Source organism: Labeo rohita, chromosome 19, assembly GCF_022985175.1.
Source record: "Labeo rohita strain BAU-BD-2019 chromosome 19, IGBB_LRoh.1.0, whole genome shotgun sequence".
In the NCBI taxonomy this organism is placed as follows: Eukaryota; Metazoa; Chordata; class Actinopteri; order Cypriniformes; family Cyprinidae; genus Labeo; species Labeo rohita.
The window spans coordinates 10442477-10466007 of NC_066887.1; the positions used below are offsets into that span (position 1 = coordinate 10442477).

General features: G+C 36.7%; 1 protein-coding gene across 1 annotated transcript in view; it reads right to left on the minus strand.

Moving 5' to 3' along the window:
• Positions 1 to 2161: 2161 nt before the first annotated feature.
• Positions 2162 to 23531, minus strand: part of hpcal4 (hippocalcin like 4) — a 37342-nt gene continuing 15972 nt past the window's right edge. Inside the window, exons 2-4 of the mRNA XM_051136513.1 lie at positions 13662 to 13837; positions 9466 to 9681; positions 2162 to 9373 (exon numbers count right to left, since the gene is read on the minus strand). Of these exons, the coding sequence (XP_050992470.1) occupies positions 9176 to 9373; positions 9466 to 9681; positions 13662 to 13823 (576 nt within the window). The 5' untranslated portion in view covers positions 13824 to 13837 and the 3' untranslated portion in view covers positions 2162 to 9175. The remainder of the gene's footprint in view (positions 9374 to 9465; positions 9682 to 13661; positions 13838 to 23531) is intronic.

Genomic DNA, 23531 nt, shown 5'->3' on the forward strand with positions numbered 1-23531 from the left:
CTCAGCGCCCACCTACCTCCACTCACTGCTACCAATCTACACTCCCTCCAGAAGTCTGAGATCCACTAGTGAGCGACGTGTCGTTGTACCATCACAAAGAGGCACAAAATCACTTTCCAGAACATTCTCTTTCACCATTCCTGGCTGGTGAAATGATCTTCCTACCCCTATCCAGAATGCTGACTCCCTGACAACTTTCAAGCGACTGCTGATAACCACACACACTTTTTGTTTTGCTCTTTTCATTTTTTCTTTTCTAGCTTGTACTTGAACAATGCCTGTTATATGGTATTATGAGCACTTCCTATGTCGTTTTGCCTCTTTAGGATAAATCACTTGATGTATTCCTTACTTGTAAGTCGCTTTGGATAAAGGTGTCTGCTAAATGCATAAATGTAAATGTAAATTACTGACAAGCATGATTGAGTTTATCATTAGTATCAGCTAATTTTCCTGTAACAGCGGGCGCGGCAAATTGTAAATTTTATGTGCGAGGCTTCTGGTTTCATCCACATCCAGCTATTTTTAGCAGTACAAAACATATCGTTTTGGTGCTTGATATTGCAAACTGGTGTGTCTGACCATATTATTTTAATGTATTACTATTTATTTTATAATACAATTACAATAATTTTATTGTATTTACAATTTACAATAATATTATTGTAATGTTTTAATGTATAGTTATGTTGACAGTGGTTTGTAGTGCAAACTGTTTTACCGTTTACTGCACTTTGTTATTCTTCTTGCTATTTCCCTAATCCTAATGGACCGGAAGTCTCGCACATTAGGTGGATAAAAGGAGAGATATTGCTGGTGTACGTTTTCATCTACTTACTCTCTTACTTAACTATTTTACAGCTAGGGAGACAGATTTCTTCATTTGTCCCTGTCTTTTAAAGGAAAATTCATTACATTTAAGATTTATTTGCATACAGTGCAAGGGAAAACAAGCAAAAGCCTTGATAGCTGCATTTTTACCGGTGGGCGGGGCTAACATGCAAGTTGTAATGCTATTGGCTCAAACTCACCTTTCGTTTTAATTTCAGCAAATCCCTGTGGGCAAATGCAGGATTAATATCAATTAGCCTGACATCACAGGCACTGAAAAAGCAATCTGAGTGAAGACATGATCATTAAGAGAATTTGTCTTTTTATTATTGTGTATGATGTTGTTCAGCAGATAAAAATATTTTATATTTAAGTAAACTAATTTATTTTTTTATTCGTGACCCTGGACCACAAAACCAGTAATAAGGGTCAGTTTTTGAAATTGAGCTTTCCATTGCTGTATTGTTTGTTAGTTAAGGACAATATTTGGCTGGGATACAACTATTTGAAAAGGTGCAAAGGGTGCAAAAAAATCAAAATATTGAGAAAATCACCTTTAAAGTTGTCCAAATGAAGTGCTTAGCAATGCATATTACGAATCAAAAATTAAGTTTTGATATATTTATGGAAATTTACAAAATATCTTCATGGAACATGATCTTTACTTTATAATGATTTTGGCATAAAAGAAAAATCGATCATTTTGACCCATACTATGTATTGTTGGCTACTGCTACAAATATACCCATGCTACCTATGACTGGTTTTGTGGTCCAGGGTCACATTTATTTATTCCTTACTTACTTACCCTAAATGACCAAAAATGTCTTAAGCACCACGACCAGCATATACTTCTCTAGGGTCAGTTTAATGTGAACAACATGTACTTGCTTTCATACATCGTCATCGTCACAAACCAGACCAGACTAACCTTTGTTAGACCAGCAAACTAGTTTAGGCTGGTTGAAGCCATTGTAATGAGTAAGATGTGGCAGGCAGGGAGACCAATGGCTCAGAGCTAGCTTAAATTTGAGTGTATCAATTTGTCGGGAAATTGCATGTGAAATGTGTGTCCCTGATGGAACGTCTACATTTATGCAATTCTCCCCATCACACTTCAGATGTGCTACAGCCCTGCTGCCATGACAACAGCATTTATCATGACATCACGTCCCCAGAGTGACTCATACTGCGCAGGTCTGCATAAAAAGTGAAATATTTGTATGCATGACAATGAGAGAGAGAGAGAAAAAGAGTAGAAACTGATGAGCTTGTCTGACAGCATTTACCTAATCAGCATGGATGACAAACAACACACAGCCGGAGACGATTCAGTAGACATCCACATATTTAATTCTCTATGTAACAAAAATAATTACACATCTTTGTTCAAGGAGCTTTACGATATTGAAAAAGTGAACAGAAACCAGACATTTAGAAATGCACAGCACACGTACAGTACAGAAAGCATTGTATTGCACGACTGGACACAATTACTCCCTTTTCACTGTTATTATTTTCGGACATAATCGGATTTTGCAGTGGAAGGATGCACACATGACCAACTTACATTATATTTTCAAGCTGTATTATAACTTAATGCAATCAAAATACATTTTCAATAAATGGGTGCAAGTTCAGAACATCTTTGTGTGCATGTGTGTGTGTTTGTACATATATATTCAATATATATCTTATTTATTATCCAATTTGATCTTTGATAGAGTCTTTGGCACAGAAATTCTCACACTGGATGTTAGCAGTGGCATGAGTCAATTTAGTGGCAGATCAGCACATTGCACAACATCCACAAGGCCCATTTTGCACTTCCCATAATCATTACCCATGACCATTACTGCGTTTATGTAATCTAATCACAGTGATCATTAGATAGTCAGATGGTCAGTCTGAAAGATTGCAGACTATACATTGATCAACGCTGGTACAGTTCTGAATTGCGGTCAAAACTAAAATTCAGTGACAGTGACCAACTGAATGATTTTTCCTTCTGAAAAAGAAACACACATCAGCACACTTTTATAGCGAGTACTTGAATGGCCTTTTAATTCATTAATATTATATTATCCTTTTTTTTTTAATGAGCCTTTAAGATTTTAAGTACCCTACAAGTGCACATTCAATACAATTAAAGGGATAGTTCACCCAAAAAATGTAAATTCTGTCATTAATTACTCACCCTCATGTCATTCCAAACCCGTAAGATCTTCGTTCATCTTCTGAACACAAATTAAGATATTCTGAACACAACTTGCTGTCTGTGCAGGGTCAAAAAGCTCTTGGATTTCATTAAAAATATCTTAATTTGTGTTCAGAAGATGATATGAGGGTGAGTAATCAATGACAGGATTTTCATTTTTGGGTGAACTATCCCTTTAAGCACACTTCTTTTTCAAAAGGGGTAGCACAGTTCAGTATAAAGAAAGCTACTATGTGACAAAATAAGACAGAGATTACACTTTCCGCTCGTGAGCAGAAGTGTAAAACAGCGGCAGAGGTGTGTGAATGTGACAGGAAACACATCCCACAAGGATTTCACAAGATTATGAGTAGTGTAAAAGCAGTTGTGACAAAATGTGCTTATAGGCAAGTAAAGAAATTGCTTAAACTGCTGTTACTGAAGATGTAACATCACAGGATACGCTGCAAAATGAATCACAGGATTAAAGTAATTTTTGAGTATTGCTACAGCAATTGGATAAAGCTAAAATGATGTCTAAATACAAATAATCACTGCTTTTTTGTAGCCCAAAAAGGCCCTTCTCGTTGTGGTCTAGAAGTGTATACTTGCGAAAGTATTCATACCCTTTCATGTTTTATGTTGCAGCCTTATGTTAAACTGCTTTAAATAACTTTTTTTTACTACACTATTTATCTACACTCCATAAACTATGATGACAAAGCAAAAACAGGTTTCTAACAGCTTTGCAAATTTATTAGAAATATAAAACTGAAATTGTTCCATTGCATAAGTATTCTGCTCAGGAGCTCAGGAGCACTCATATTCCTTGTAGACATTATTACACTTCAAGTGAAATTAACCTGTGGCAAATTCATTTGAATAAATATGATTTGGAAAGGCACACACCTCTCAATAAAAGGTTTAACAGCTGGAAATGCATTTCAGAGCAAAAACCAAGCCCTGGGGTAAAAAAAAAAAAAAAAAAAAAAAAAAATGTCTGTAGAGCTCAGAGACATGATTGGACAAGCTACAGGTCTGGGAAAGAGTTCAGAAAAAAATTCTGCTGCACTGCAGGATCACAGAAGCATGTAGCCTCTGTTATCCATAATGGAAGAAGGTTGGAGCAACTAGGACTCTTCCTAGAGCTGGCCTCCTGGACAAACTGAGCAATTTATGGAGAAGGGCCTTGGTTAAACTGGTAGCTGATTGTCATTCTACTTGCAGACTTACAGAAGGACAAACATCACTGCAACACTCCACTAGTACAGTCTTTATGGCATTGTGGCCAAACTCAATTCTCTCCTCAGTGAAGACACATGAAAACACACTTGGAATTTGCAGCAAAACAACTAAAGAACCCTTAGACTGTGAGAAACAAGATTATTTAGTTTGATGAACCTCAATTCCAAGCATAATGATTGGGGAAACCAGGCACTGCTCATCACCTGCGGAGTACCATCCCAAAAGTGTGCTGGTAGCCTCATGCTGTGGGGCTGTTTTTCAGCAACAGGTACTGAGGGACTCAATGCACCAAAATATTGAGTCTTAATGAAAACCCAGTCCAGAGCATTCAGAACCTCAGATTGAGCAGAAGGTTCACCTTCCAACAGGACAATGACCCTATGCTCACAGCAAAAGTTGCTTATAGACAACTCTGTGAATGTCCTTGAGTGGCCCAGCCACAGGCTGGGCTTGAACCCAATCAAACATTTCTGGAGAAACCTGAAAATGTCAGTCAGACCCCATCTAAGCTGACAGAGCTTGACAGGTGAAGAGGTGAGGAGAAGAATGGCAAATAACCATACCAAAAAATACTTGAGGCTGTAAAGGTGCTTTAACTAAGTATTGTGTTAAGGGTATGAATACTTATGCAATTTACTCATTTCACTTTTTTAATTTTAACACATCTGCAAAGTTGTCACAAATCTGTTTTGTGCTTTGTCATTATGGTGTATGGAGTGTAGATTGATGTGGAAAAAATTATTTAAACCAGTTTAATATAAGGTTGCAACTTATAAAAACTGAAAAAAATAAAGGGGTATGAATACTTTCGCAAGGCACTGTATAGTAGAAACTTGGAGAAATGTAGCAATACATCACTTGCTCACCAATGGATCCTGTGCAGTGAATTGGATGAAGCATTACTGTGAAAGTTAAAATGCCTTAATTATGCATTTGTTTCTTAAACTTACTTGTGGATTATTGTGATGTTTCTATCAGCTGTTTGGACTCTCATTCTGATGGCACCCATTCACTGCAGAGTATCCACTGGTGAGCAAATGACGCAATGCTACATTTTTTGCTATAAATCTGTTCCAAAACAATTTTTTTTAGCAAATTGTGAGCTATTCATTTTTTGGATGGGCCCTTGGCCCTATAAAGAGATTATATCACATAGAGAACTTAGTTGGATCCCCTCGCCCCCTGAAACCCCTGGTTCTAAATGAAAACCTAGTGTTTGAAGATCTGCTGCTGAAGTGAACTGGGTAAGTTAATTAACATCTTTCACCACAGGGAGGCAGTCTAAAACTAAAGCTGTATTGCCTCTACTCACTACATAGTGCAACAGTATTCTCATGTTAGTAAGTATTGCGGCATAGTAACATTGACAAGTACTTCACATTCTGCGTCTGGTTTACATTTGTGTCCACTTATATTACAAGAGTAAAGAAAGGTAGTTTAACATTGACAATATTCACACAATTAAAATCCTCTTGGGTGACAGCTGCAAAGCTTGTGAAATGAACTAATAAAGACTGAACTAAAGCTCTCATGACAAAAAAAAACAGCTCACCGGACACACCAGGTAACAACAAACACGACGGCGTAATACTCCTAGCACTGGCGTGAAGATCATAAGAAAGAATTAATACAAAGGTTGAGGCATTTGTGTTCTCTTATGTGAACTCACACACTCACACACCACAGCTTTCACACCGGTTTACAGTGAAGAAAATGCACACGTAGTTTCCGCTTCGACAGACAGACCCACATACGTTAAGTACAGTAAGGTTTTTTTGTGTTAGCACACAAATCATTGCAGCTGTGTCAGATTATGAAAGCAGTTCTAAGGTAGAGAAACATTTACATACATACGTACATATTAAGCATGTGTATAGGCATTATGTACAAAATGTCATCATGTACATATGTTGACAGTTCTCTAGCTAATAAACGCTATTCCTCATTTTCTGGCATGACCCGTTACGAAATATCACCTTTTAACTTTTAGTTTTATCTTGGCCAAAAACACAATTAGAAGGCTATGCTTGGTGATTGGATCGTCAGATTATGGCAATGTGTTTAAACTCTACTGATCAGTTGCTAGAGTGGAATCTAATAGGGTAGAGCGCTGCATATAAAGGCACTCACAAATGTCAAAGGATTCAGTCCTGCTCTGAACTCTCTGTTTTCTACAATGCATTCTGTAGTCTGTAATCGGGCATGTTACAGTTCTGACATTTTCAATCTGGGCAAAATAAATAAATACATAAATAAAATGATGCACGGTATACACATTTGTCCAAGACTAATAAGCAGATAATTATTGTTATGGGCAATAACCGATAAATTACGGAAGCCCTTTTTCTTGTGTTGCTTCTGTAGATAAATGAATAATAAATTAATTTCTATTCTGTCTATATAAATTAAAAATATTTAAAAATGTATAGTATGAAAAATGAATATTCATTTTGAGATTTGCCAAAGATTGTTATTAAAGATTAAGTGAGTGTTAGATGACAGAACTATTAAATCTCCAAATATTGGGTAATTATACATACAATATCCAGATTATTATTATAGTATGTTTTACATGAAAATACAATTTCAGTCTTTCTACTTCAAAATTTCAGGTTTAATCATCTTTTTTTGCCATTTCTTTGTAATTATTTGTAAATGTTCTACACTCTAAAAAATGTTGGGTTAAAAACAACCCAGCGCTGGGTGACATATGGACACACTCAGTGATTAGGTTGTTTTGTCCCAGCGATTGGGTTAAATGTTTAACTCAGCCTTGTGGATAGTTTTATTTAACTCAACTATTGCTTAAACATATAAACATATATAAACATATCATTTTTCTTAAATATATACATGCATGTGTGTACACACATATACACACATATATAATATGTACACAAAAACTTTCATTTTGCATGCAATTAATCGTTACCCAGCACTAATAATAAATAAATAAGAACCATTTTTTAAATTGAAGAACCATTTTATTTATCTTACAGCTCTGACTTCTTTCTCAAAATTGCGTGATATAACCTCACAATTGCAAAAAAGTGTGCAATTGCGAGTTTGTGTCTCGCAGTTCTGACCTTTTTTCTGTTGTGAGACATAAACTTGCAATTGCGAGAAAAAAAGTCAGAATTGTGAGACACAAACTCATATTTTTCTTGCAGTTGCAAGTATATATCTCGCAATTCTGACTTTTCTCCTGTCGTAAGATACAAACTCGCAATTGCGAGTTGTAAAGTCCAATTTTGGGGGTAAAAAAACTATATTCTCAGAATTGCGAGTTTATATCTCACAATTCTGACTTAACAATTTTAAGTGTGTGTTATTAAAATATAAATTCGCAATTTGCGAGAAAAAAAGTCAGAGTTTACATCTCGCAATTCTAATGTTTTTCTGTTGTGAGATATAAACTTGCAGTTGCGAGTTATAAAGTCTAATTTTAAGGGGAAAAAACTACGTTCTCAGAATTGTGAGTTTATATCTCACAATTCTGACTTAACTCGCAATTGCATGTTATTAAGATTAGGGCTGGCAAACGATTAATCGCGATTAATCACACACAAAAAAGTCTGAGTTTGCCTAATATATGTGTGTGTGTGTGTGTGTACTGTGTGTAATTATTATGTATATATAAATACACACGAATTAATGTATATATTTAAGAGAAATATGTTATTTATGTGCAAAATATTTTTATTTATATATAATATAAATCCTATAAAAATTATAATATATATACTTGCATATATTTCTTAAATATATACATGAATGTGCTTGTATTTATATATGCTTACACTTATTTTTAATAATTACACGTATTTATAATAATTACATACAGTACATACACATATATTAGGCAAACTCAAACTTTTATTATGTATGCGATTAATAGCGATTAATCGTTTGCCAGCCCTAATTAAGATATAAACTCGCAATTCTGACTGTTTTTCTCAGAACTGCGTGACATAAACTCACAAATGCGAGAAATGAAGTCAGAACTGCAAGATAAACTCACATTTGCGCATTTTTCTCGCTATTGCGAGTTTATATCTTGCAATTCTGAGTTTTTTTCTGTTGTAAGATATAAAATCGCAATTGCAAGAAAAAAAGGCAGAATTGCTTAATAATAACTACTCACCTTTTGATTGTTGCTGATGCCTTTAATAATTATGTTTTTGATTTGTAATTTACAACCCATTTTGAGTTTATTTTAAGCCAGCCATATAGTAATTTTTAAACAATAGTTGAGTTAAATTAAACTACCCAGAAGGTTAAGCTAAACATTTAACCCAACCGCTGAGTCAAAACAACCCAATCACTGTATTTTTCCCATATTTCACCCAGTGCTGGGTGACATTTTTTAGAGTGCAGAAATTTTCTGAGTGAAAATTGTGTTTCAATATATTGTTTATCCCTAATATATAATTTCAGACCTAAAAATAATAAAATCCTTTTTTTTTTATCTGTAACAACATTTTGGATTAATTTTAAAATTCATTAAAATGGATCAGAATTACATTATTATTAAATCATTTATAACTATTAGGTTGTTAAAATTCGCTTTTAATCCTAAAAGAGAGCTTGATGCCTGTCTGTTGGCTCAAAAGTGACCTTTTTGAGGAAAGCAATGTCTTGTATTCAAACTTTCTAAATCTCTCTAGAGGCTGGAAAGCCGACAGAATGTGTAACAAGTGATCCAGGGTGGAAAAGACTCTCTTGCATTTACTTTCACTAATCATTCCAAACAGCCATAACCATTCCCTTAGCATTCCCAGTCTAACTATGTACATTTTCCCTCATTATCTATTACCTACATCTTTCTAGAAGTCTGTACATGGTTCTCCTCCCCTCCCTACACCCCCCAGCCCCCTTTACTCATCTTCCTCCTCTCCTTCCTTACTTCTGCATGTCACACTGCAGTAAAAGAACAATGGAGGGGTCGCTCTTGGCCGCCTCTTTGAACTCCTCCAGCGTGATCTCGTCATTGTGGTCCTTGTCCATCTTGCTGAAGATTTTGTCCACGCGCTGCTGCGGGGTCAGCCCGTCCTCGTTCATACGCATCATGATCACCGTACCAACCATCTTGTAGATTGCCTAGACATCAGAGACATCCAGACAAAATAGGGTGAGCACACTTTTAAATCAAAAACATATTTGTGATGCAGCGCTTTCTCTAAATCCCTCACCTCAATGATCTCCAGCATCTCCATGCGTGTGATCTTGCCATCTCCGTCGAGGTCGTACATGTTGAAGGCCCAGTTGAGTTTCTGCTCAAAACTTCCCCTGGAAGTGATGGACAGTGCGCAGATGAACTCTCTGAAGTCAATGGTACCATCACCGTTTTTGTCAAATGTCCGAAAGGCATGCTGGGCGAATTTTGAAGCGTCGCCATAAGGAAAGAACTGAAAGACACAAGACGCAGCAACTGGCTTTTAGTACACTGTTTAGTAACTACATTGTATGGAAGCCCATTTCTACCACTAAAAAAAAAATTATTGCGACTTTTTATCTCACAGTTTAGACTTTTTTGTTCTCAGAATTGCATGATATAAACTCACAACTGCACGAAATAAAGTCAGAACTGTGAAATAAAAACTTGCATTTGCGCATTTTTCTAGCAATTGCGAGTTTATATCTTGCAATTCTGACTTTTTCTGTTGTGAGATATAAACTTACAACTGCAAGTTATATCCCCAGTTTCACAGACCAGGCTGAGGGCTAGTCCCAGACTAAAATGGATGTTTGAGATGAACTTAAAATATTTTGCTCTGACATATCATGAAAACATGTCAGTGTCATTGTGCTGTCTCAAGATGCAAACCTGAAACATTTCCTTCCAAGACAAATTTTTAATAAAAGCTGCTTAAATATCTTAATTTATCTAAGGCCTAGTCCTGGCTTAAGCTAAGCCCCATCTGTGAAACCGTGCCATAAAGTCCAATTTTGAGGATAAAAAAATTCTCTTTATATTGCACAATTTCTGTTGTGAGATATAAACTCACAATTGCGAGTTATAAAGTCCAATTTTAAGGGAAAAAAATGTTCCCAGAATTGCAAGTTTATATCTCACAATTCTGACTTAATAAGTCACAATTGCATGTTATTAAGATATACAGTCATGTGAAAAAGTTAGGGCACCCTACTGAATTTTAATGGTTTTCTGTATCAGGACATAATAAAAAATGATCTGGTCCTTTGCACGTCTTAAAATTTGGAAAATAAATCCTCAGATAAGCATCATCACATGACATATCACACTGTGTCATTATTTATTTAAGAAAAATACAGCCAAGAGGGAAAGGCCATGTTTGACAAAGTTAGGACACCCTATGAGTCATTTGCCTGTAGATCCACTTTTAGCAGCAGTAACTTGAAGCACTCATTTTCTGTGTGACTTTATCAGTCTCTCACATCGTTCTGGAGGAATTTGGACCACTCTTCTTTTCAACGTTGCTCCAGTTTATTGAGGTTTGTGGGCATTTGCTTATGCACAGCTCTCACCACAGCATATGAGTCAGGATGAGCTCTGGACTTGGACTGGGCTATTGCAACACCTTGATTCTTTTCTTTTCAGCCATTCTGTTGTAGATTTGCTGGTGTGCTTGGGATCATTATCCTGTTGCATGACCCAATTTTGGCCCAACTTTAGATGTCGGACAGATGCCCTCTCATTTTACTCTAGAATACTTTGATATACAGAGGAGTTCATGGCCAACTCAATGACTGTGAGGTGCCCAAAACTATTAGCCCTCCTCCAGCATGCTTGTCTTTTGGTATGAGGTGTTTGTGCTGATATGCTCTTTAGGTTTTCACCAAACTTGGCGCTGTGCATTATGGCCAAACATCTCCACTTCGGTCTCGTCTGTTCAAAGAACATTATTCTAGAAGACTTGTGTTTTGTTCAGATGCAACTTTGCAGACCTAAACTGTGCTGCAATGTTTTGTTTTTTTTTTAAGATAGAAGGCTTCTGCCAAGCCTTCCAAACATGCCATTTTTGTCCCATATTTTTCTAATGGTATTGTCATGAACTTTATCATTTAACATGTTAACTGAGGCCTGTAGAGTCTGAGATGTAGCTCTTGGGTTGTCTGCCATTTCTCTGAGCTTTACACGGTCTGATCTTGGGGTGAATTTTCTGGGACGTCCACTCCTGGAAGGAGAAGTGTCTGTTTTAAATGTCTTCCACTTGTGAATAAACTTCAAATTGTTTAGAAAAATGGCCGTATTACTCTTTTATTAATGGCAGCAACAATTGCTTCTCTAAAATGATTGCTGATGTCTTACCTTCTTGGCATTGTGTTAACACACACCTGAAGGCTCCAGACCAGCAAACTGCCAATTAGCAAAGGTATTTGATTAGCAGTGCTTGACTGTTTTTTTTCCCCTACTTAATTCCAATGTTAACAGTAAGGGTGTCCATTTTGGCTTTATTTTTGTTCAGTAAATAATGAGACATGCAATTTGTCATGTGTTGTTGTTCAGGTTTTTTTTTTTTTTTTTTTTCAAAATTTTAAGACCAGCCAGGGACCAGTTTTTTTTTAATGATGTCCTGATACAGAAAACCATGGAATTCAATAGGGTGTCCTAACTTTTTCACATGACTGTAAACTCGCAATTCTGTTTTTCTCAAAATTGCTTGATATAAACTCACAATTGAAAGAAATAGAGTCAGAATTGCACATCTTTCTCGCAACTGCAAGTTTATATCTCCCAATTCTGACTTTTTTCTGTTTGGAGATATAAACTCACAATTGTTAGAAAAAAAAAAGTCAGAATTGCGAGACAAACTATCATTTGCACATTTTCCTTGCAATTCTTTTTTTCTTTTGTGAGATATAAACTCGCAATTGCGAGTCATAAAGTCCAATTTTGAGGGGGAAAAAAACCTATGTTATCAGAACTGCAAATTTATATCTCACAATTCTGACTTAATAACTTGCAATTTGCATTTTTCTCGCAATTGTGAGTTTCACGAGTTCACGCCTACATATAATTAGCCGGAGTATAGTAATGCATATTTGGCGTGCTGTCCGGGGAAGAGCTCAGAGCTCGGGAATGGCCCGAACCCAGAGAACCCCCCTAGGTGTGGTGAGAACTCGGAGTGAGGAGATGGGGTGGTGGAGGGATGCTGATAAACTGTCAAAAGGATAGAGGTAAGTCAGCTGTATTTAAATTTATAATGTTGATTAATTTGAGTGAGATCCTGTTGTGTTAATTAGGCTAGGTATCTGATGCGCTCCTCCCGAACCTTGTTAATAAAACATCATATCTCGCAATTCTGACTTTTTTCTGTTGTGAGATATAAACTCACAATTGCGAGTTATAAAGTCCACTTTTGAGGGGAAAAAACTATTCTCAGAATTGCAAGTTTATATCTCACAATTCTGACTTACTAACTCAAAATTGCGAGTTTATACCTTTCAGTTTTGAGAAAAAAGTCAGAACTGTGAGATTAGAAAGGTGCAATTACCTTTTTTATTTTGTATTCAGTGGCGGAATCAGGCTTCCATAACATAGCCCTACTTAAAGGAGTAGTTCACTTCCAGAACAAAAAATTTCAAGTTTGAACTTCCAAAATGTAGTTTTAATGCAGCTTCAAAGAAATCTAAAAGATCCCAGCCAAACAATAAGGGTCTTATCTAGCAAAATTATCTATTTTCTAAAAATATATATATATATATACTTTTTAACCTCAAATGCTCATCTAGCTCTGTGTAATCCGGGTCAACACAGTTGGGGTATGTCGAAAATCTCCCATCTCATTTTCTCCACCAACTTCAAAATTGTCCTACATCACTGTTTTACCTTTTTTTGTAAAGGGCCTTTCACCTTCTTTGCACGTCACTTTGTAAACACTGAGTCGGTACTTCTGCAAAGTTTTTAAGCCCTTTGAAGCTGCATTTTGGAAGTTCAAACTTGTGGGCACTATAAAAGTTCTCTATATGGAGAGAAATCCTGAAATGTTTTCCTCAAAAAATATAATTTCTTTACGACTGAAGAAAGAAAGACACGAAGATCTTGGATGACAACGGGGTGAGTACATTATCTGTACATTTTTGCTCTGGAAGTAAACTACTCCTTTAAGGAATAGTTTTCCCAAAAATGATAATCACAATTTTTGCATTTTTACAGTCTCAGTATGATCTAATTTTGTGGAAAACATGAGTCAATATTCTTGTGTTCCACGTTAGAAGAAAGAAAGTCATACTGATTTGGAACAGTTTGAGTGTGACTTTATCACGACAGAATTTTCATATCTGGTGTGAACTAAAGCCTTGAGATTATTTTTCATTACGTTTTTAATTTCCTTCAAGTACCTCAGGGTCACACTAATAGAGCAGGCACATCTAATGTGCAAAGCATCCCTTTGACTTCCCTTACCTTGACGTAGAGTTGCTGAAACTCTTCCAGGTTGAGGATGCCAGATGGACAGTCCTTTAGGAATCCTTTATACCACTGCTTCAGCTCAGCTTCGTTGAACTCTGTACTCTTGGTCAAGTCATCTAGCACCTCAGGAGCGAGCTTGCTGTTGTGTTTCCCCATCTTTCTACACCTCTCTGTGGACAAGGTGGGCAAAGAGCCATTAAATTACATTCACACTTTACAGATCAGCAGCAGCAATCAAAAACAGAAATGTATTTTGGAAAGCAGGTCTCTTGACAAAATTAATTTGAAGAAGTAATGCAATATAACTGCAGCTGTGAATTGCACCATTTCACACCTTTCTCATTACTTCTGCCTCAAGTATCAGAAACACAGAGAGTAAAGAGCAAAATTGCATCACTAACAGAAACTATTATCATTAACAAAGACTTTTGTTAATTAAAATGGTATTGCAAGGTCTCTAAAGACGAGCTCCAATTCATTTTCTCAGACTTAACATTGAGCTCTGAGGTTAATAATCAATGGTGTATGTTTCTGTTAAAGCCATCAGTCAGTCCTATTTCACCATTTTTGTTAAACTGTAAATAAATTCAGGTGAAGAACTACATGACCATGAATTTTGTGGGAAAAAAGGTCAAAATATGGGTGAAACAATATTCCGTCATCATTCAGTGTAACAAATATGTACAGTGCACAGCATAAAAGAGTACACCCCCTCTAAATAAATATGAAAGATGTATTTTCTTAATGATCACTAATATAATTCATGGAAAAATGGCAAAATTGAAATGTATTAAACATATACTTAAAAAAAACAACAAAATATATGCCAATATTTTCTGTAAAATAAGTAAATGAGCCAATTTTGTTTAAATGAAGGATTGCAGAAATAAGTACACCCTAGACTGAATTCAGCAAATGTATAATATTTTAGTACTCAGTATGTTCTCCAGAACTTTAAGTATACTGCTCTGACTCTTCTTGGCACTGAGTGTACATGTTCATGACAAAATGACACATCTGTCCTGTTTAGTTCCTGGAGGACGACCTCCTTAAATGCCCTGGTCTTTCATGGGGAGTTTTGCTCATCTCGTCTCTACTGAATCCACCACAGCTGCTCAAAAGTGTCAAGACTGAGTGAAATGCATGTCCACTGAAGGATTTTCACCTTGGGAGAATAAATATCTTCATTGTCATGCTGGAAAAAAGCCCAATAATGCACAGAATAAGGGGAGGGTAGCATCTTCATTTTTTTGTATTAGATTACACAGTGGTGTATGAATTCATGACAGCACTGATAAAGTACAACTCCCTCACACCTTTAGTACTCATACATCCCTATATAAGAGCTTTACTACCACTGAACGTCACTGTGGGTACCAGGCACTTCTCACTGTACTCCTCTTCTAGCAACACCAGAACATTTTGTATGCTTTTGGATTGGAAATGATTGACTTGTCTATATTTTGTAAATATGGGCCTTGGAAGAGGTTAAATGAGTTTATTGTGCTTTGCCTACATTGTAGTGGTGACAACGACCATGCAAGTCACATCTGCAGCTAGGCTGCTTCATACTCCGTGAGATAAAGTGTCACTCTTTTCATAGCTTTTACCGGCTCTGAGACACTTGCATGGTATTTCTCCAGCTCTTTTTGTAGCAAAAATTCACTCATCACTAAATGAAAACTTAAAGTGAAGACCTGATTATTTCAGGAGTCTTGTCACAAGTCCATTGTTTTTGAATGTCGGTGCTACTTCTGCTATATTTTCACACTTGAAACAATAATTCGGTATTCCTCTTGTACCATTGTCCCTTTTTATGCTAAGAAATAAGTCAGCTGGCAGTTCTCTTCCAAGTGGTTTTATTGCTGACAGCATTAAGTCTGAGTATGATTCAGTAGGCTATAGAACACTTTTAATTGTCAGGAAATTACTTGTCTTTAAAAGTTGATCAAAAGTAGCCTTAAACCTACACAAAAAGGAGGGTGTACTCATTTTTGCAACACAACATTTTATCACTTCGATAAGAAAATTTTCCTGAATAATTTTGACATTCTTCTTTGGTAACTGACAAACAGGCTTGTTGGAACATTATATCTCCAAAGAACCCTAACATGTCATCTAAGTAAAGAGTAATCATTAAATTTATTTTTATTTCTAAATTAAGTTTTAGAGGGGGTGTACTCATTTATGCTGTGCACTGTATATAACAAACGTAAAAAAATTTTTTATCTCTATGGAGCAAATGAACAGGAAAATAATACTTTTGAAACAAGGCCAATGAAACAGTGGGTGGTCACTCTGTTATATGAATCAGACATTATTCTTGTAATTATTTACGAACAGTGGCAATTGAATCTGAAGTCTTGCACATTCACACAAAATATCTTGCTTCCATATTGCAAAATAAGGTGGTTAAGGCTGTTTAGAGTACAGAGTGATTAGAACTAGTCACAGTTTCCATTTCTCTGTCTTCTGTTAGCAGCTGTTGCCTGCTATCCTTTTGGGGTTTTACACTTTGTCATGACATTATGGCTTATAACATGTCTTCCTCTGGCAGAATCTGAGATATATTAAACCAAATCCAAATTGCCCTGAGCTTTGAAAATGGATATATTTGGGTGTGCAAATGACAAATGAGGCGCTGCGTTAATGAGTCATTATCTCCGCTCTCGGATTATTAAAGTTCATTAAATATTGAACAGGTCTAAATAGTTGACGAGGGGCACATGACGACGGAATACAGCAGCAGCAGCTCTGCAGAGGAACTCATCTGAGACGTTCTGAGAGCCGATCGCCCACGGCGCTATTTTCTCCCCCTGACGGAAGGTCATTTTAGTGGGATCATGATGACTAATCAGAGGTGAGCATTCATCTCCTCTCGTTTTCTCTTGCTCTATTTCGCTCGCTCTCTGTCGCTGACCTTTTTTGGAATTCTGTGGTCTGGCGGCTTGGCTAATCTTGGCGTCTTTCTGATTAGTTAACTTTAGACAGGGGGGTTTAATTAAAGATCTAAGTGGTTAATGAACTGTATGACTGACAACATTTGCCTCAAGGCTCTGGAAAGCTGATTCTTTGGGGCTGCTGAGACAATCCACTATTGTTTTCAATCAGAAAGGCTTCCATCAAACTCTGCAAGCACTCATGCCCACAGGCCGACCTTTGTTAACTCGTTTGTAATGAGTGACTGCTCAAAGAGCTGCCGTGCAAGAGGAAACAAAATCTGTCAATCATTACTCCAGAGCCCTCCATGAAACTGCAAAGGCTCGAATTGGAAAGCAATGCTGGTGGAGGGGCTTATGAAAGTTAATCTACACCCATATTGCTTTGGAACCTGTGAGCGAGTTGTGTGGTTACCTGGGAGTTATAACATCACGTTGAAAACACTTTGTGGATTATTTATCCTACAAGGATTCATATCTCATTTTTATTTGAACTTTCAGACGCACACGAAACCTTTTTCAGGCACTATATACAGTCAAACCAAAAACTGTTCAGACACCAGATATAATTTTTTACTATTTTTTTTACTAGTGGGTGCAGGACATCACAATTTATTTATGTAAGTGAGGATAGAAAAATAAAGTAAACTGTGACATATTATACCCAAATATTCTTCATACAGTGGACTACCAGTAAAATTGATAAATATTTGGGACCAAAAATGATTCAGACACTTTGACCTGACCATGTTTTTTACCTTTAATTGCTAATGCGACCTTTTTACACCACAGACTGAACAAAATTAAGCATTGCTTGGTAATTGGTCAACAAAGTATCGATAGTTGTGTAAATACTGTCATAATAACAGTTGTCTGAATTTTTGGTTGATTGTAATCCATTACTTTCTATCAAAGTTATCTGACATTATCAGGATGAATTTGTTCTGACACAGTTCTTGTCATGTTTTGTTACCATTTTCTAAACTATAGCGAATAAACTGTTATAATGTAAGAAATGTTAAAGGTGTCTGAATAAATTTTGGTTTGACTGTATATAAAGACACTTTATCCCACTGATTTTGGCTTGTTGTTTAAGCAAAACATATTGTACACTACAGGACTGAAGCTTGTTCCCTTTTCGTCTTTAGGATCGCTTAGCAGGATCTACCCATTTAATTCTTCTAGTGTGTACATGTGTGAGACACACTTTGAGAAACTGCAGACTTTGTAAAAATAAATTGTTCAACTCAGTACGAAAAATGGATAAAATATTGATTTTCCAATTAATCACGATCTTCATTTGAACTATGCCAATATTGTATAATTTAACCAAACCTAAACCTGTCAGTCTAAATTCAATCAAATGTAGAAACTGGTCCAGTATTATTTTTTAGTTTTTATTCATTTTTTTTTTTTTTTTTTTTTTTTTTTACAAAATGTCTGTATAGTTATTACTGAATTTTACTTTTTGTTATTTTAGTAATTCAGGTTAAACTAGCTGAAATAAAATTAGCTTTTTTGTGTTTTATTTCAGTTCATGTTATTTTTAATTTCACTTAATGATGTTTTGTTATGGTTTTGGGTTTAGTGTTAGTTTTAGTTAAAGATAACCCTGACCACTACAAATCACTGCAAAAAAGGTTCAAAAAATTTAGTTTGATGACACATTGGCAAGAATCAAATCTTTCATTGCTATGTGCGTGAGTTTAAGTTGCAGCTTATTATGGGATCGTAACTAGAGTCAGGGAGAAAAAAATATCTTGTAACTTGTAAAAAAATGAAACTGACAGTTTTTAAAGGGACAGTTCACCCAAAAATGAAAATTCTGTCATTATTTACTCACACTTATGTCGTTCCGAACCTGTAAGACCTTTGTTCATCTTCAGAACGCAAATTAAGATGTTTTTGTCAGCAACACAGCTGATATGTTCAAGGCCCAGAAAGGTAGTAAGGACATCATTAAAATAGTCCATGTGACATCAGTGGTTCAGCTACGTATGCGGCCTTGAACAAGTTGTCTTACTGTCTATGCAGGATCAAAAAGCTCTCGGAGCTCATCAAAAATATCTTAATTTGTGTTCCAAAGATGAATGAAGGTCTTACGGGTTTGGAACGACGAGGGTGAGTAATTAATCACAGAATTTTCATTTTTGGGTGAACTATCCCTTTAAATATGTGCAGGTTGGCGACTTTTTGTTTTGTAGTATGTTCTTGACCTTTTCTTTTTACCCATGTCTGCAATTCAATTCAGACCAACAGATCAGGTCTACCAGCATGTGTCTCTCATTCAACATCTGTCTTCACATCACACATTGAGGCCCTCAAGGGCACAGAATGAGATGTAGCAGAGGGTGGTAAGGAGCAGAGATCACATAGTGTGTGTTATCAAATGTGTTTTGACTAAAAATGACATTGGTGATGACTTACAACCAATGAAAGAGAATGATACAGCTAAGGAAAGTTCAATTCTAATTTCATCAAACAACAACACTTTCACAGGAGTTTGGCACATGAATACAACTGAATAGATGAAACCATTGTGCTGTTCACGAGTGATTGGGAAAGGATACGAATGGTAACTGATTTAAAGTTGGCTTAATATAGCAGAGTTGGAACTGATTGCTTTGGTGTACTTTTCTCAAAATACATCCCATAATGCTCACATCCCTGCTGTGAAACCATCATAGAATTCTAATAGTTTCCACTACAAATACTATTAAAAACATTACAAACCATTTACCACTTTTAGCCATTAAAAATGGTTTTCTGCAGTGTGTTTTGGGACATATTCCATTAGGATTTAGTGGTTTTAACAAGCCACCAATAGAAGGTGACCAATTACCAGTAGAGACCAACAGGGTCCATTACAGTTTCCATTAAAACCAATGCATTTCCTATTATAACCAGTAAAACCATTACAAATTCTGTGATGTTTCTATTGTTTTTGTTTTTGTAGCATGGATGTTAGATAAGCGGGTGGTGATTAGGTGGTCTTATGTGGCAGTTCAAACATATTCGACATGAGCATGTACACCAGGGGTGTCCAGTCCTGCTCCTGGTGGGCCACTGTCCTGCAGAGTTCAGGTTCAGTCCCAATTAAGCACACCTGAACCAGCTAATCAATCAAGGCACACTAGAAACGTCTAGGCAGGTGTGCTGAAGCAAGTTGGTGCTAAAATCTGCAGGACAGTGGCCCTCCAGAACCAAGTTTGGCAGCCCCTGATGTACACTATGAAAGCAATCTGGTTAAATGTTTTTTCGACTACCTCTGCAAGTGGTCTCAAATGTGTTAGACTCTGATTACACGTGTATTTAACATTGTACACTTTTGACAAATTCAACAAAAACCCATTTCAATTCCAGGTTTAAAAAAGGCCTTTGAGGTCTGGAAGGTGAGGGAAGAGTTAAAGAGAAAGTAGGAGCGGAGGGGGTTTTTAAGAGGGCCAAAGACCGGCTGTGTTTGGTGTCCGAGGTGAAGGTTGGACAGAGCAGCCCCATCCTGAGCCATGGACAAGGCCCAATTTTATTCCTGTCAGGAGAGCAAATATTGCAGAAAGCTAAGCTTCCAAAAGCACCTTAACTGATAAGAAATTTGGGCAGTCTAAAAAAATGAATGGAAAAAATACAAAGTACACCAAAAAACTTTAATCATCTGATTAACTTGTGTTGAGAACTGATGGTTTAATTAGTTCTTAGAGTTACAATGGAAACTCTTCTTTTCCCAGTAGTTTGCTGTGGAATAAAATCTCTCCTGAGTTTCAGTCCGATGAGTCAATTCCTGCTTCATTTGCCTCCTGAGAGGACGTTTCTGCTTATCAACGAATGCTTGCTTTTTTCTGGCTCCTATAGGATTATGACGGCTGCTTGAGGATTAGTCTAGCGGTGCTGAAGGAAGAAATGTGGGAGACATTGTAAAGGTGCTGCCGTCACTACGCCGCTTCTGTTGAGCAAAGCGATGCTTATCTGTGAGGCTTTGCAGATTAATGCTTCATGTTTTAAGTTGCTTGAACACATGCAACGGCCATAGAGGTTGCTAGCTTGTCAGTGAAAAATAAACTTCTGAAGGGCTGCCAGACAGGGCTACACGGTTAGCTTTAGGCTACCAAACAGGTAGATGATTGCTCTGATAGCTTTGTAACAACTGCCCTTTCAAAGCAAACATTAAACGCCTTTCAGGAAACATTTAACTGGAAGCACACTTAACTTAAACATGAGGATGTTAGATTCATATACAGTTGAAGTCAAAAGTTTACATACACCTTGCATGATCCACAGCCTTATTTATTTATTTTTTTTTTTTTTTGTTTAGTGATAGTTGTTCATGAGTCCCTTGTTTGTCCTGAACAGTTGAACTGCCTGCTGTTCTTCAGAAAAATCCTTCAGGTCCCACAAATTCTGTGTTTTTGTGTATTTGAACCCTTTCCAACAATTTCAAAAAAAAATTCTTGAATTTGAAGATCAGGGTAAATTTAAATTATTTTGTCTTTTGGGAAACATGTAAGTATCTTCTGTACCTTCTGAAGGGCAGTACTAAATGAAAAAAAATTTTATATTTAGGCAAAATAATAAAAATGTACACATATTCATTCTGTTCAAAAGTTTTCACCCCTGGCTCTTAATGCATTGTGTTTCCTTCTGAAGCATCAGTGAGCGTTTGAACCTTCTGTAATAGCTGCATATGAGTCCCTCAGTTGTCCTCAGTGTGAAAAGATGGATCTCAAAATCATACAGTCATTGTTGGAAAGGGTTCAAATACACAAAAATGCTGAAAAACCACCAACCACCAAGTGTATGTAAACTTTTGAACGGGGTCATTTTTAAAAATTCAACAATTATTTTCTCTTGTGGACTATATGTAAATGTCTTTTATGTGAAATATCTTATTCAGGTCAGTAATAAATAAAAAAATAACATGCATTTTGTATGATCACACTTTTTTTTGGTAAAATAATTAACATTTTGCACATTCTGCAAGGTGTATGCAAACTTTTGCTGTATACATCAACGTATCAGGGAAAGTGTCTGGTTTCTTTAGAATTATTTGCACAAGGCAAGGTGTGTATTAATAAAGTGAATATAGTCTAATTTGACTTTATGTTGACTTTAAAGACTATAAAAAATTAATTGCTCTCACAAACTTCCTGTGACGAGACCAAGAGGTCATGCACATTAATTCCGCTTCATGTTCTTTCAGTGATTTTTTACAGAGTCACGTATAGCTGTTACCTTCCCGTCAGCAAGAAAACGGAGCGTATGTCTTTTGTGGCCTTGTTTCATGGCCTCTCCAATCACTTTCTCTCTTTCATCAGTTCTCCATTGTCACTCAAATTGATCGATGGACAGTGATTGCCTGTGTGGTCACTGCTGATGTCTTTGATATTCCAGCCACATCAATCTGTGAGTGTTCCTTTTAAGAGCCACCAAATGAGATGAGAACCCTGGGAGCCGAGATGTGCCGGACACCAGGATATTGGCAGTGGATTAATTCCGCCACAGTGCACACACATAGACACAAACACAAATACACACACGTACAAAGACATACAGGTCTGGCACTTAAATGGATCCCAGGTGGGAAAATGATTTTTTTTTTCAAGGCGTCGACATTGTACTGGCAACGGTCAGAGATTGAACGAGAAAAGAAGAGATGACTCAATTTGAGTCTCTTACAGACTTTATTCACCTCAGTGACCCTCTGAAAACTCTTTCGAGATTGACATGCGGAAATAGCAGAAGGAACTGAGAGATGAAAGAGTAGTTTAGAGATTTCTAGATTTAAACCCTGGGAAACACATAGAACTTGTCAAATCACAGTGGAGGTAACAAGACAACCAGCCTCGCAAGATAGTAGTTCACCAGTTTGGCAGCAGTGGTTTACCTGCTAGACCTAGCATTAGTCTGGTAAATTTTTAGCCTTTTTAGCATTCGCCTTAAAGGAATAGCTCACCCAAAATTAAAATTTGCTGAGAATTTACTCACCCTCAGGCCATCCAAGATGTACCTTGGATGTTTTGTCCTACCTGATGATGAAACATACCTGTGGGAACTTTTTCACAAGATGCGAAATACGTACCAATAAGTACATATCACTGCAGTATCCTATAGAAATGAAGACTAGAGGCGGTAAAACAGTGAGCATTTGTAATCGTTTTTGTACACAGTTATGATTACAGCTCCATATGTTTCACTTTCTGGGCGCAACAAGCTTGCTCAGTAGCTCAGCCAACGTGGAATTGGACTTAGGATCTGGAATCCTTGGGTATGAATACGGTGAAAAACATGACTCACGATGAAAGAGCTAAAAGATGAGAGCTTGAAAAACAAGCCAACATGGCATGCTTGCGATTGCGTTTTAACGTCACATTCGCTCTTATTCATACTGTCAGGTAGGTTTAGGTGTGGTGCAGATGGTACGTTATTTTAAAACGTCACAAAGCGTTAGAGTTATAGCGCCACTCAATGGACAAGTCAGAACTGCGGGGACACGTACAAAACTAATGTCACATGTACGTACCATATGTACATTCATCTGTTCTGGGGAAAAAAAACGAACACTCTTTTAGCGCCATTCAGTGGACATTTAACATCGAGTATGTCACGAACCGTACACAGCGTCACGTATTTCGCATCTTGCGAAAAAGTTTCCACAGGTACGTTTTCATCATAAGATCAGGTTGTTTTTTTCATCAAAACAGATTTGGAGAAATTTTGCATTACATCACTTGCTCAACAATGGATCCTCTGCAGTAAATTGGTGCCGCAGAATCGTCCAAATAGCTGATAAAAACATCACAATAATCCACAAGTAATCCAAATGACTTCAGTCCATGAATTTACATCTTGTGAAGAAAAAAAGACGTGTTTTTGTAACAGATCTCTATCCCTAATACTGTTTTCCCCAGTGAAAAAGTTTGCCTCATCTGAA